This window comes from Dipodomys merriami, unplaced genomic scaffold, assembly GCF_024711535.1.
Source record: "Dipodomys merriami isolate MVZ:Mamm:240054 unplaced genomic scaffold, mDipMer1.0.p SCAF_6, whole genome shotgun sequence".
Classification (NCBI taxonomy): domain Eukaryota; kingdom Metazoa; phylum Chordata; class Mammalia; order Rodentia; family Heteromyidae; genus Dipodomys; species Dipodomys merriami.
In genome coordinates, this window is record NW_027206179.1 from 66,314,532 (window position 1) to 66,328,899 (window position 14,368).

The 14,368-nt window shown below is 44.0% G+C and overlaps 1 protein-coding gene across 1 annotated transcript in view; it reads right to left on the minus strand.

The window, feature by feature from the left end:
- The window catches only part of Gtf3a (general transcription factor IIIA), a 15,887-nt gene extending 4,657 nt beyond the window's left edge, over positions 1 to 11,230 (minus strand). Inside the window, exons 1-4 of the mRNA XM_070003319.1 lie at positions 11,137 to 11,230; positions 8,261 to 8,565; positions 5,828 to 5,928; positions 518 to 614 (exon numbers count right to left, since the gene is read on the minus strand). Coding sequence (XP_069859420.1) covers positions 518 to 614; positions 5,828 to 5,928; positions 8,261 to 8,565; positions 11,137 to 11,230 — 597 coding nt within the window. The remainder of the gene's footprint in view (positions 1 to 517; positions 615 to 5,827; positions 5,929 to 8,260; positions 8,566 to 11,136) is intronic.
- Between the last annotated feature and the right edge of the window lie 3,138 nt (positions 11,231 to 14,368).

A 14,368-nucleotide genomic window follows, 5' to 3' on the forward strand; every position in this document is an offset into this window, starting at 1 on the left:
ATGTAATTGCTACTCTTCACTACCTACATACTACAAAATTCTACTTTATGTCAAGAACTTAAAGATAAATGACATTTGAAAAAGCAAAACTTTTTCAGTTGGGGTAATGACCTAATAGTACACTTTAATATGACAATGGTTGCTTGTAAATTAAAACCCCTGCCAGGCACTGGTGGCTCATGCCTGTAATCCTAGCTACTCAAGAGGCTGAAATCTGTCCAGGCAGGAAAAGTCCATGAGACTCTTATCTCCAATAAACCACCAGAAAACCAGAAATGGTGCTGTAGCTCAAGTGGTAGAGTGCCAACCTTGAGCTGAAGAGCTGAGGGACAGCACCCAGACCCAGAGTTCAAGTCCCATGACCCAAGGGGAAAAAAAAAAACAAAAACCCTGTGACTCTGTGATCAGCAAAGCCATTATTGCTACATTAAATTCAGATATTTGGTTAATGAGAACTTTAGAAACATAGAAAGTATAAAAATCCTTAGAAGATTTAAGAATATAAAATCATACTTACTATATATTGTTTTTGCTGGTTTTCGTGTTTGCGTTCAACGTGTTTCTTCAAGTTAGATTTTGTGCCGAATCTTTGTTCACAGCCACTAGCTGTGCAACTGAATAAACCAAAAGATGAAAGTTTCAAGAAGGGTATACAAAAGTATAAAGGGAATGTACAAGTTGTTATGTTGAAAATGAACTTTACAACTTTGGTGGGGGGGGAAGTGGAGAGGTAGATTGGGTGGAGGGGTGGGGGAGGGGGAGGATGGGAAGGGATAGGCAGGGGAAACAAAGGAGGAGGCTACAATGCTTGATAAGAAATGTACTCATTATCTTGCCCATGTAATTGTAACCCCTCTGTACAGTATTTTCACAATAAAAAATAAAAAGTATAAAAGGATAGTATAAAACAGTTTTTAATAAAAAGTTGAGGGAGCAGCTCAGTGGTACAGCACGTGTTTATTAATTTGTGTGAGGCCCTGGGTTCAATCACACACACACACACACACACACACACACACACACACACACACACACACACACACACACACACACACACACACACACACACACACACACACACACTTAAAATACATAAATACGTAAAAAAGGGAAAAAAAGTACAAAGTAAGCCATATCATGTGGACCTCACACACACAAACACACACACACACACACACACACACACACACACCTAAAATACATGAATACGTAAAAAAGGGAAAAAAAGTACAAAGTAAGCCATATCATGTGGACCTCTTAATTACACAACTGTCAAGTAAGAAGACATTTTTTCATGTTCAACTTTTAGTATAAACACACTGCACCAGGTAAGGGAAAGTGAAAGACGCTAATCCCAAAGGTCCAAACCCTACTTGGGTTCCAATTATGCAGAAGTCTAAGTAGTCTGTTTAGAATCCAATAATCTCGATTTTGCATGAAATGTCATTATAAAGTGGATTTTCAAAAGTCTCCAGGAACCTGATTCAACTTGTCCTGGGAGGTAAACCATAAACCACCATACCCTTCCATGTCCCCAGGTTATTCTAGTTCTAAGACGATGGCATCACCTTCAACAATCTAATAAGCCTGAGTGAGGAAGCACACCTTCTTTTCCATGTGGTAGTCCCTATCATTGTTCACTAATAATGTTCAGCAATCCTATCAGGTACAGTGTATCCTTGAGGACCAGTGAGGGACCAGCAGTTTCAGTGATGGGGAGGTTTAGTGCCACGCCTTTAGAAGCACATGGAACAGATGCTGTGGCAGAGACCACCAGAATCCCCATTTGAGAGACAGAACACTATCTGCTAGGCAGGTAGCCAATAAAAAGGTTTTTCCAGCCTCACATGTGATTAGCAGTGGTCACATGGCTAAGTTCTGCCTATTGCTGCTCTACTCTCACTGCCTAAAATAGGGGCAGGGGCACCCTTCTTGCCAGCTTCAAGGGCCAGGTCCAGCAGACAGCTTCAAAATGAGGTTGAAGCACCAGGATGAAGATAGGAGAGCCCGGGTAGAAGCATAGAGCAAGCTGACCCTTAACACTTTGATTTCTGCATTTCAGATGTACAAGACTAAAAAGAGGGCCTTTCTTGTTTAATGTGCTGTTTCCAGTCTTTTTTTTTTTTTTTTTTTGGTCAATCATGGGACTTGAACTCTGGGTCTGGGTGCTGTCCCTCAGCTCTTCAGCTCAAGGCTAGTGTTCTACCACTTGAGCCACAGCACCACTTCTAGTTTTCTGAGTGGTTTATTTGAGATAAAAGTTTCATGGCCTTTCCTACCTGGGCTGGCTTTGAACCTCGATCCTCAGATTTCAGCCTCCTGAGTAGCTAGGATTACAGGCATGAGCTATCACTCCCCGCTTCCAGTCCTTCTTGACTTGAAATCAACACAAGCATCTAACTCAAAGTGAGTGTGAGGTGTGAGGCAGGAGGATGGGGACAAGAAGCACTGATGGCAACCAAACAGCACATGTTGGAGCCTGGCAAACTAGGGGAAGGATCTATGAGTTCAATGTGGTTGGACCACAGTTTCAGTCTGACAGTCAAGCAAATGGGGCAACAGAAACAGAAAAGAACCAAATCATACAAGCCACTATATGAACCTTAAAACCTATCACAGTTTAGCCAGGAGCCAGTGGTTCATGCCTGTAATTCTAGCTACTCAGAAGGCTGAGATCTGAGGATCATGGTTCAAAGTTAACCCAAGCAGAAAAGTACACATGACTCTTACCTCCAAATAACCAACAAAAAGCCAGAAGGGGAGCTGTAGCTCAAGTAATAAGAGTGCCAGCCTGAGTGAAAAAGCTAAGAGACAGTGCCCATGCCCTGAGTTCAAGACTCAGTACTGGCACATACACACAAAAATAACCCACCACAGTTTGAAGCAAAGGCATCTATACATGGGAGATGACCAGAAACGATACTTCAGGCACTGGGTGAAGAATGAAGGACAGTGCCAGACAGCCAAGAAGGGCTTGAGGGATAACTTATGTACCTGTAGTGACCAGGAGAAGGTTGAAGGACTTGCCTTACTTTTAAGTGGGTCAACAGACAGACTGACACCACCTACCAAGACAAGAATGAGGAAACAGAAGACCAAAGGAACGTGAGCACATGTTAGACAGAGAAAATCTGTCCACATGGAATTAGAGAAGCCCTAGAGAAAACCAAGTAGTGCTGGCCAGGGAGCCTGTGAATAGAGCTAAAGAGGAAGGGCTGGGATGGAGGGAGCTGGAAGAGATCAGATTGTTGCAACATCAATGATTGTCACCTATCTGTGCTGTCCAGTGCATCTGGACCCAGCCTTGTTTGCCTGTAAGATATAATACAGTACACAATCACTTCATTCAGAACACAAGCTACAGGAAAAGGAGCTGGTTAGATGGTGTTTCCTGTCAGCCCTGCCCTGGCCCAGCCAGTACTTCTGTAACCAAGATAGATGACAACACATTTAGATTGAAATAACTTGCTATAGAAAGAAGAGCAAGGGACTGGGAAGGTGACTTAGTGGTAGAGTGCTTGCCTTGCATGCATAAGGCCCTGGGTTCAATTCCTCAGCACCACATAAGCAGAAAAAGCCAGAAGTGGTGCTGTGGCTCAAGTGATAAGAGTGTAGCCTTGAGATAAAGGGCTGAGGGACAGCACCCAGGCCCAGAGTTCAGGCCCCACAACCGATCAAAAGAAAAAGAAAGAAGAGCAAATACAATATGGTTTCTTCCTGCACCATCCCTGATCTTTTACACATAAAGGTGGCCTTCCATAGAAGGCACTTGTGCATACTGGGATTTTTTAATATGTCCTGATTTTTTTCATGTCTTCGTAGAGATCATCTGCATTCATTTTTCTAGCTGTATAGCATTCAGTTGTCAGTGCACTTTAACCTGTTCTTAATGAGAATTTGGGCTAAGTCTCATAACAGTGTTAATTTACCCCTTATGTATCTTTACTTGGTATTTGGGAGTTCTGAAAGTGAAATCACCTCCCAGCACTATTTGGCGATGCTTTGCTGGTTTAGGCAGACATTTCAGATTAAATTTCTCTTGAAGCCACTGATTTTGATTGTGTACTGTGCACATGAACATACTCTGAGACAGCCACTTCCACCTCTTTGCTCCATTCCTACTGGCTAGTGTACTGCAAAGATGGGCCTAGCTGACTCATCTGCCACTAAGGAGATACATCTCCTGTGGCAAATGACAATGAAGTCTTTCTTGTCCCAGGAACTCGCCTCCTTCCAACTGTTTGGACCTTTTGAGACAGCATTCACTATTACTATTCACATTCACTATCAACTTCAAACCCAAAGAAATCCAACTCAGGGCACCAGGAAACCTTCCTGCCCAAAGTGCTATCTCATACAAACTGACATCAAATCCTCATATGTGGAATATTTGCCACGCAGCTATTTCCTTTTAGAGTCTCCTTTGTATAACTCTGGGCAGGTCTCAAGAGTTGTTTGTTCAGTGAAAACATTTTATTAATCATTCCCAGAGTGTGGTAGGCAGGCCAGGAGCATCCCCAACACCTGGGAACTATTAGAAATGCCCATCGTCAGACCTCATCCCATACCTACCGAATCAAAGTTAAGGCAAGTTCCAAGGGTCTGCCTGTTGTGCTAGAGTTCAAACCAAGGCTTCACTCATGCCAAGTTTCTGTTCTACTACTGAACTGCGATTCCAGCCCTCAAGCTATCTGGATGACTCTGATGCACACTAAATTTAAAATCTACTGCTTTACAACAGCAAATAGGAAAACAGTGTAGCCACCCTTTCAGAAATAATTTCACTTTTTTTTTCTTTTCTTTTCTTTTTCTGCTGGTTGTGGGGCCTGAACTCTGGGCCTGGGTACTGTCCCTCAGCTCTTCAGCTCAAGGCTAGCATTCTACCATTTGAGTCACAGTGCCACTTCCAGCCTTTTCTGCTTATGTGGTGCTGAGACATTGAACCCAGGGCCTCATGGATGCAAGGCAAGTACTCTACCACTGAGCCACCTTCCCAGCCCAATAATTTTACTCAGAGTAAACTTAAAATATGTACAGCAGTGGTGCAAAGACTCAACTCTCAAAAACAGAATAGTTGTTAATCAACTTCTGAAAGTTCTTGTTCACACTCATATTGCTTGTAAACACCCTGACAACACTGAAACAGGAATTGTCCAGGGTACTGTTTTCTGTCTAATGTGTTTCAAAACTGTGTTTCTTTTTCAAGTTTGATTTTTTATATACTATGTATGTATTTTTTTAAATTTTATTTTCTGTGGTTTGAAACAAGACCTCTCTCTATAGACAGCCCAGGGTAGCTTCAAACTTAAAAGACTCTCCTGCCTCAGCCTCCTAAGTAGTGGGATTTCAGGTATGTACCTCCTCAACTAACTTTTCCTATCCTATGAATTTTAAAGGGAGAGAGATTATTAAATGCCAGAGAACTTCACATCAACTCATTCCTAAATTTATTACACAAATGACCCACAAACTCTTTTCTGTCTTCCACACATTCAAAACCTGTTCTCAAGCCTATGGCTCATGCGTGGAATCCTAGCTACTCAAAAAGGCTGGGATCATGAAGATAGCCATTCAAAGCCAGTCCAGGCAGAAAAGTTCATGACACTTTTTTAAAAAATTGTTATTATACAGGCAATATATAGAGGGGTTACAGTTACATAAGTCCATGAGACCCAATTAACCACCAAAAAGCCAGAAGTAGAGCTGTGGCTCAAGTGGAGGATCACCAGTCTCGAGCAGAAAACTAAGGGACAGTGCCCAGGCCCTGAGTTCAAGCCCCAGTACTGGCAAAACCACCAAACCAGCAGCTGAGTTAGTCTCTACTTACACGAACAGCTTTTCTCCAGTGTGGATCAGGATGTGGCGATTCAGGTGGTAGTCTCTGATGAAGGCCTTGCCACAACCCTCATAGTCACAAACAAATGGCCTCTAGCGGAAAGAAAAGAAACCCGTTGAAATACCGAAAAGCCCACCCTAACTAATAGGCAATGTCATAGACTCTCTCTCTGTCTCTCTCTCTCTGTCTCTCTGTCTTTGTCTCTTTCTCGACAGTTTCCATTCCCAGAGTATGTTAAGTACCCGCTCTGTCTCTCTGTCTCTCTGTCTCTGTCTCTGTCTCTCTCTCTCTCAACAGTTTCCATTCCCAAAGTATGTTAAGTACCCGCTATACCCAGGCTACACCCAGACAGGACATTACAAGAAGTTATATAACATAAATGCCACAGCTTCTCACAAAGCACTGCAGCGATTTTGTTGCATAGATAATATAAAAAATAAGCAAGTAGCCTTCCCAGAAGCAGTGCAACCTTGCTAACCTGCTCCTACCTTAGACAGGATCACTACAGTATGAGCATGCCTATCTGCACATGTGCACGTCACAGCATTAAAGAAAGCCTAGGACAGAAGAAGGAGTGATCCTGTCTCAAAATGCATCACATTGTGGAACAGTTCACAAGTGTCAGAGCAAAGCAAAGCAAACAGCTTACAACCCTAACTGCTTCCTTCCTCAAGTGGTTTGAGGGAGGTTCCATTCTGAATCCATAAGTAAAGCCAAAATACCCCCAAATAGCTAGTTAGGTGTATCTATAACCACAGAAAACATTATGTCATCACATACAGAAAGTATCAAGACCTCCATCAGAGCACTAGAAGCAAAGCCAGTGGACATGAAGTCACCAAGGACTGCATCACAAGAGCCATAAAACTTTGCTCAGCACCACTCATGAAAGCAGGCTCAATATCTATCCGTCAGATTAACAGCTCTGTGAGCTGTGACAACAAAGAAGATTCCAAGTTTTCCAAGTCAATATCCAATATGCCAGTGTCAATATCCAAAATACAGTATTCAGTTCTGAAAGGGAAGATGACAGCTGGGCACAGATGGCTTACATCTGCAATCGTAGCTACTCAGTAGGCTGAGATTTGAGGATCCTGATTCAAAGCCACACCGAGCAGAAAAATCCAAAACTTATCTCCAATTAACCAGCAAAAAGCAGGAGGTAGAGGGGTGGCTCGAGTGGTAGAATGCCAGCCGTGAGCTAAAAAAGCCAAGTATGTTTGCAAGGCCCCCAGCTCAAGATCCAGTATCCCTCCCCAACATATGTTCAAAAGAAAGATGAGTTCTAATTTGGACTGGTAACAAACCTTGTCATTTGGGCACAGAATGGGCAAGTGGCAGACCAAGGGATACAGCATACAAGATGTTAGGAGCTAAAGCAGTGACTGAGTGAGACTGCTGAAGAAGCAAATGGGAAGGGAGGGGATATGCAGAGGGCAGAAGAGGAGTCAAGGAAAGAAGAGGAAGAGCAAAAAGCAAGAGAAGAGGGTCTAATGAAGAGGTGGGTGGTCGTCATTCAAATATTAGGAAGGGTGAGGATGGGAACTCAACATACATAAGGGAAGTGTTCCATAAGTTAGGATATATGCAAAAGGCAAAGGCCTGGATGCAGGTTCAGGCTTAAGAAATTAAGAGCCTGCCTTGGCTGAAGCAGAACCAACATGGACCCTGAAGAGGACTGGAAAATGGGGCAGATTCCTGGGCCAATTTGAGTCTTATTTTCCTCACCTTCAACAAACTGCGGCAACATATCATCTTATCTACATTCCCAAGACCCCCACTGCTTTCAGAACAAAATTCAAATGCAAATCCGGGACCACAAATATCCCACTGGTCTTTCGGACTTCACCTCGTCCCATCCCTCACTAATCATACCAACCCGCCTTCCACCTCCAGGTCCCCAGGCTCCCCGCACGTTCCAGCTGCTAAAAATCAGACGTTCGCAGGGCTAGATTCCTTCCCACTGAGCTCACACATTCCCACCTAGTCCCCGGCCGGCCAGCCCCGCTAAAAACAAAAACAGGTCCAAGGCGTTTCGTTCACAGCTCCCCAGGTGGTACTGAGTTATACGAAAGTGAATGCCCAAGTTCCGCCATCTCCAGGGCCAGCTGCAGAAGGCGGATGCTTAGGATGAGTTCCTGGCGGTGACGATTTTCATATCATCGGAAGGTGTGTGGCCAGACTAAAGACTTAAAATCCGGGGCGCGGGGGAGGAAGGGTTGCTTGGGAAGCCTGGAGCCCTTGCAAAAGACTGCAGTCCCCAAACGACAGTCATGCCAACTTCGTTACCTAGGATGCCAAGGTCGAGCACGTCGGGCAAGGCCAGGCCGCCACGCCCGACCGCCCAGGGCCCGGGCCGGGGCCCAGCCTCCGCCCCGCCCCGCCCCACTCCCCGGCGCCACGCCCCCCTCCCGGCCTCCGTACCTCCCCGGTGTGCTTGCACAGGTGCGCGTCTAACTTCCAGGCCTTGTTGTAGTTGGCGCTGCAGTCCGGGAAGGAGCAGATGAATCTTCTAGCGAACGCGGGAGGCGGAGGCGGGGGCGGGGCGGGGCTCTCGACCACAGGAACGAACGCCTCGGCGATGGTCAGGGACGACACCGCCGCGGCCACCGACGCCGGTGGCTCCAGGGCGCCTGGGATTCCCCCTACCCTGCTGGGCGCGCGCGGACGACCCACGTGCCGCACCCTCCGTGGGAGTCGGCGCACTTCCGGGAAGGAGGGCCCCGCCCCTACGCCGCGGCCCGCGCATGCTCAGAGATGGTGCTGGGCCGCGCTTGCGCCGGGAGGCTGGATGGCAGCTTGAGCCAGTCTCGCCCGTGGCAGAGGATTCAAATTGTGATAAGGTTTGGGAAACTTGCTGTTGAAGGTGATGTGTGGTTCATCTGCATCATTAGACATAGGAATCACAACCCTCCTTGGATCAGCTCTTCAGGTGATTCGGTGCATATTACATCTGGTTAGGCACTAATGAGAAACTTAAAGGAGTATGGGTAATGTGTGTTTGAGGATTGCAGGTTAAAAGGACAGCTTGGACGAGTGAGCTATTTTTCACAAGTTACCAGTTCTCTGCACATAAGTACAGTTTAGAAACAAACCAGGACTTAATCCTGAAGTGGAATTCTCACTTCATGCTGACTCCTTAGCTTCAATCTCCTCATCTTGAAAATGATCATATGGTCTGAGAGATCTCATAAGAACGAGGCTGAGAGAGGGTGTCTTGTGCTGTAAGTCTGTTCCTTTCCTTATTTACTGGTCCAGCTTCTGCACCAACTTTTTCGGCTCCACTTGTTAATGAATAGGTAAAGTTTGTTAAATAGGTAGATTGGCCAAGTCCCTTGGGGAAAAAAAAGCCCCAAACGCTCACAATAGAAAAGCACAACCTAACAGACACAACTGAATATGTGCTTAAAAAAAAAATCCCAGTCGGGCGCCGGTGGCTCATCATGCCTGTAATCCTAGCTACTCAGAAGGCTGAGATCTGAGGATTGCAGTTTAAAGTCAGACCCGGCAGAAAAGTCTGTGAGACTGGAAGTGGCTCTGTGGCTTAAGTGGTAGAGTGCTCCCCTTGAGCTGAAGAGGTTATCAAGTCCTAGTGAATTTTAGATCTAACTTCCACATATAAGAGACATGTGCCATTTGTCTCTCTGAGCGTGGCTTATCTCACTTATTTGTTCTAGGTCCATCCATTTCCCTGTAAATGACATAATATTCTTTCTAACAGATGAGTAAAATTCCATTGTGCATATGTACCACATTTTCTTGATCCAACTCATTTGCTATAGGGCATCTGGGCCATTTCCATAACTTGGCTTTTGTGACTAATGCAGCAATGAACTTGGGTGTGTAAGTATCACACCATAATACTTGTAATACTCTAGATAGATGACCAAGAGTGCTATAGCTGGTTCATAGAGTAATTCTATATTTAGGGTTTTGTTGTTGCCGTTGTTTGGTTTTTGGTTTTTTTGGTCGATCATGGGGCTTGAACTTGGGGCTTAGGTGCTGCCCTTGAGCTCTTTTTACTCATGGCTAGTATTCTACCACTTTGAGCACTTTGTGTTTTCTGGTGGTTAATTGGAGATAAGAGTCTCACAGACTTTCCTACCCAGGCAGGCTTTGAACTAACATCCTCAGATCTCAGCCTCCAGAGTAGCTAAGAGTACAGGTGTGAGCCACCAGTGCCTTGCCTATGATTAGTTTTTGAGGAACCCCTAAGCCACTTTCCAAAGTGGTTATACTAATTTACACTTCCACCAACAGTATAATAGGGTTCTTTTTTTCCCTTCACATCCCTGCCAGCATTTATTATTGTTTGAATTCTCAATGCTGCTCAATTTTACTGGGGTGAGATGGAATCTCAATATTACTTTAATCTATATTTCCTATATGGCTAGGGATGTTAAGAATTTCCTTATGTGTTTATTGACCATTCTTACTTCTTTTTCTGAGACATCTCTAGCTCCTTTGCCCATTTATTGATTAGGTTATTTGGGGAGGCGGGAGGGGGAGAGACCCTTCTGGCTTTTTTTTTTTATGTTTAATTGGAACTAAGCATTACCTGGACTTCCCTGCCTGGGCTGTCTTTGAACTGCAGTCCTCAGCTTTCAGCCTCCTGAGTAGTTAGAATTACAGGTATGATCCATCCACACCTGAATTGCACTCATTTTTTTGTGTCCATATAGACATGTTAAAATCTCTCTCTAAGATTTTCAGGTTTTGGGTTTTTTTTTGCTGGTCTTAGGGCTTGAACTCAAGGCCTTGTACTATTCCTAAGCTTTTTTTTTTTTTTTTTTTTTGGGTCCGGTCGTGGGGCCTGAACTCTGGGCCTGGGTGCTGTCCCCCAGATCTTCAGCTCAAGGTTAGCACTCTACCATTTGAGCCACAGCACCACTTCCGGCTTTTTTCTTTTTGCTTATGTGGTGCTGAGGAATCGAACCCAGGGCCTCAGGCATGCAAGGCAAGCGCTCTACCACTGAGCCACCTTCCCAGCCCTATTCCTAAGCTTTTTTGCTAAGGCTGGCACTCTACCAGTTGAACCACAGCTCCACTTCTGGCTTTTAGGTGTTCAATTGGAGATAAGAGTCTCATGGAATTTCCTGCCCAGGCTGGCTTTGAACCCCAAACCCTCAGATCTCAGCTAAGATTATAGGCATGAGCCACCAGTGCCCAGCTATCTCTAAGCTTTTATACAAACAAAAACTAACAAAACTCTTTAATTCCTTGTGATCCCCCGTTTATTGTCTGAATACATCCCCTCACAGCCATGTTACCTGAAAAAATTAGTCTGTGCCTTTTCATACTTTTGTCTTTGTCATAGAGGGTTTTAGTACATACCAAAATAGAACTGGGAGAAAAGGAACTCCTTTGGATGTTCCATTTAGCTGCAACAGCCATCTTTTAAAAAAAAATTTTTTTTTGAGATCATCTATCTAACTGCTTCCATTCCCACATATCCTTAAACACAGAGTATCCAAAGCAGTACTATTCCTCCACAGTTTTCTGGGCTCCATGAGTGATTCGCCATCTGCCCAGCTGACTGACATGGCTTCCTTCCTCTCACCATTGCATTTACTAAGTTCTCTATCACAGTCACTGTAGCTTTCCCATTGTCAGTCACACCCAAGGAAGACCGTGATCTCATAGTCCTTGGTGGCCATGTACTCCATCGGAAAAAGACGTGTTCAGGTGGGCACTGGTGTCTCATGCCTATTATCCTAGCTAATCAGGAGGCTGAGATCTGAGGATCAAGGTTCAAAGCCAGCCTGGGCAGGAAAGTCTGTGAGATTCTTATCTACAATAAACTGCTCAGAAAAAGCTAGAAATGGCTCTGTGGCTCAAGTGCTAAAGCACTAGCCTTGAGCAAAAGAAGCTCAGGGGCAGCACCAGCCCCAGGACAGGCAAAAAAAAAAAAAAAAAAGAGGTGTTCAGGGAGATCAAATTCACATATCCCCATCCATGTGAAAAAGAAGTGTACCTTTTCAGGGCCTATTCTTACCCCAAACTACTCCCAATGTCCCTAGTTCTCCCATTATTCCATCAAACCTTATACCTTTTAATATCATCTGAAATCTATGATTTTATAACAAGTATCTTTATTGAAAACAAGGTTAACTTCCCCTCTCATTATCTCCCACACCCAATAAATTAAAGAATTTTGCTTTAGAAAGAAGTTGACTTAAATAGAAAATCAATCTCTTCCAGTTTTAGCATTCTGTGGAAGATAGGAAATATGGATATTTTGTGTGTGTAGGTGTGTGTGCTGGTACTAGGGCTTGAACTCAGGGCTTGGGCTCTGTCCCTTAGCTTTTATCACTCAGAGCTAGTGCTCTACCACTTGGACCATACCTACACCTCCAGCTTTTTGGTGGTTAACTGGAGATAAGAGTCTCCTGAACTGGCCTGATTGGTCTGATTTGAAGCATAATCCTCAGATCTCAGCCTCCTGAAATTAATCCTCAGATAGGATTAGATTATAAGCTTGTGTCACTAGCACCTGGCAGCAAGACCTTTTTTGAGGTAGAGCTAGAGATAAGTACCATTCTTCTAGCTCTAACATTCTATGACTCTATATTTTTAAAAATGAAGAAGGAAAGATAGAGAGGAAGGAAGGAAAAGGAAGGAACGAATGAAGAAAGGGAGGAAGGAAGGAAAAGAAAGAAAAAAGGAAGGAAAGAATGAAGAAAGGAAGGAAGAAAGGAAGGAAAGAAGGAAGGAAGGAATGGTAATGTTTTGCACTAGAGTTTGATGGGACAAATAATGGTTCTAAAGAACAAGAGGGCATTTAGTAGCCCTGGAAGGGAGAGTCCTGAAGTAGGAACAGACACTACAAGCCATTATCATCAGGCTGGTCTTGAGAGGGTGACCATGGAACTAGAAAGAAGGAAGCAGGTAGAAGACATTTGAGAGCTCTGGTAAAATGGCATTAAGTCTTTTTGTTGGTGGTGGTGGTGGTCGTGGGGCTTGACCTCTGGACCTGCACACTGTCCCTGAGCTCTTCAGCTCAAGGCAAGTGCTCTACCACTTTCCAGATTTTTGCTAGCTAATTGGAAATAAGAGTCTCACAGACTTTCCTGTCTGGGCTGGCTTTGAACTGCAATCCTCAGATATCAGCCTCCTGAGGATTACTGGCATGAGCTACATGGACTTTGGAATTGGGCAGACCTGACTTTGGATCCTTGCTCAATAGTTCACTGTTTGACCTTGAGTCAGTTATCTCATGTCTGAAGTTCGTGTTTTCTGTACAATGGAGATAGCAATGTCCATGTCACATGGCTGTTGTAAGAATTACAGAAGATAACGAATTCATGTGAGGTTCCTAATTCAGGACGAAGCACATAGTAATTAATTTTGAAAAACCTATTTTAAAAAATTAGATTAGAGAAGGATAGACTTCCATCTTGCTAGGTTAAGTCTCCTTTTGCCTTCCTTGAAATTTCTCCTTGGCTTCCACACTTTAATGAAACACATTACTGGATTGGAGACATCTACAATGCAAAGTGTTGAGTTGTGCTTCTGGCCAATGGCCAACTAGGAACTGAAGTACTTAGTCAGCAGCCCTGGAGGAACTGTATCCAACCAACAACCACGTGAGCTCTGAACAGATCTTGCCCCACTCAGATCTTCAGATGAGACACTAACTCTAACTCAATTTTTCATTGAGGCTTGGAAAACGGATTAAGCTGTGTCATAGAGACTATAAGCTCTGTTTAGTGGTCTGCACCTGTTATCCAGCACTCAGAAAGCTCAAATAAGAAGATCAAAAGTTTGAGGCAAGTTAGGCACTAGTGGCTCACACCTGTAATCCTAGATACTCAAAGGTTGAGATCTGTGGATCAGAGTTCCAAGCCAGCCCAGGCAAGAAAGCCTGTGAGATTCTCATTTCCAATTAGCTAGCAAAAATCTGGAAATGAAGCTATGGTTCAAGTGATAGAACTCCAGCCTTGAGCAAAAAAGCTAAGGGACAGTGCCCAGGCCCTGAGTTCAAGCACGTATACACACACTCAAAAAGAGTCTGAGGCCAGCCTGGGCTACATAGTAAGACCCAATATCAAAAAGAAAAAAAGGGAAAGAAACTGAGATAATATGTTTGTGTTGGTTTAAGTCATTAGGTTTGGGAGAGACTAGTTATACAGCAACACTAATCTATAGAGTCAAAGATGTTTTTAACTCCAGAGAATAACTCAAGACCTAATGGTTCTGAACTCATATGAAGAAGAGAGTATTTAACAGAGCTCTGGTAGGAAGTATAACTGACACAGAGCCTGTCCATTTTACATTTCTTTCTAACCGAAAGTTAAATGCATACTATAATAGGAGTAAATTTTAATGATGATAGCTAGATCATCACTGTGAATTCTTCTGGAAATCTTCAGTGTGTTACCATGTTTATTTCTTTGTGCTGGCATCTAGATTTGAACTCAAGGCCTGGGCACTGAGCTATTTCTCTCAAGGCTGGTGCTCTATCACTTGAGCCACACCTCTACTTCTGGCTTTTGGGTGGCCAATTAGTCATAAGAGTCTCAAATACTTTCC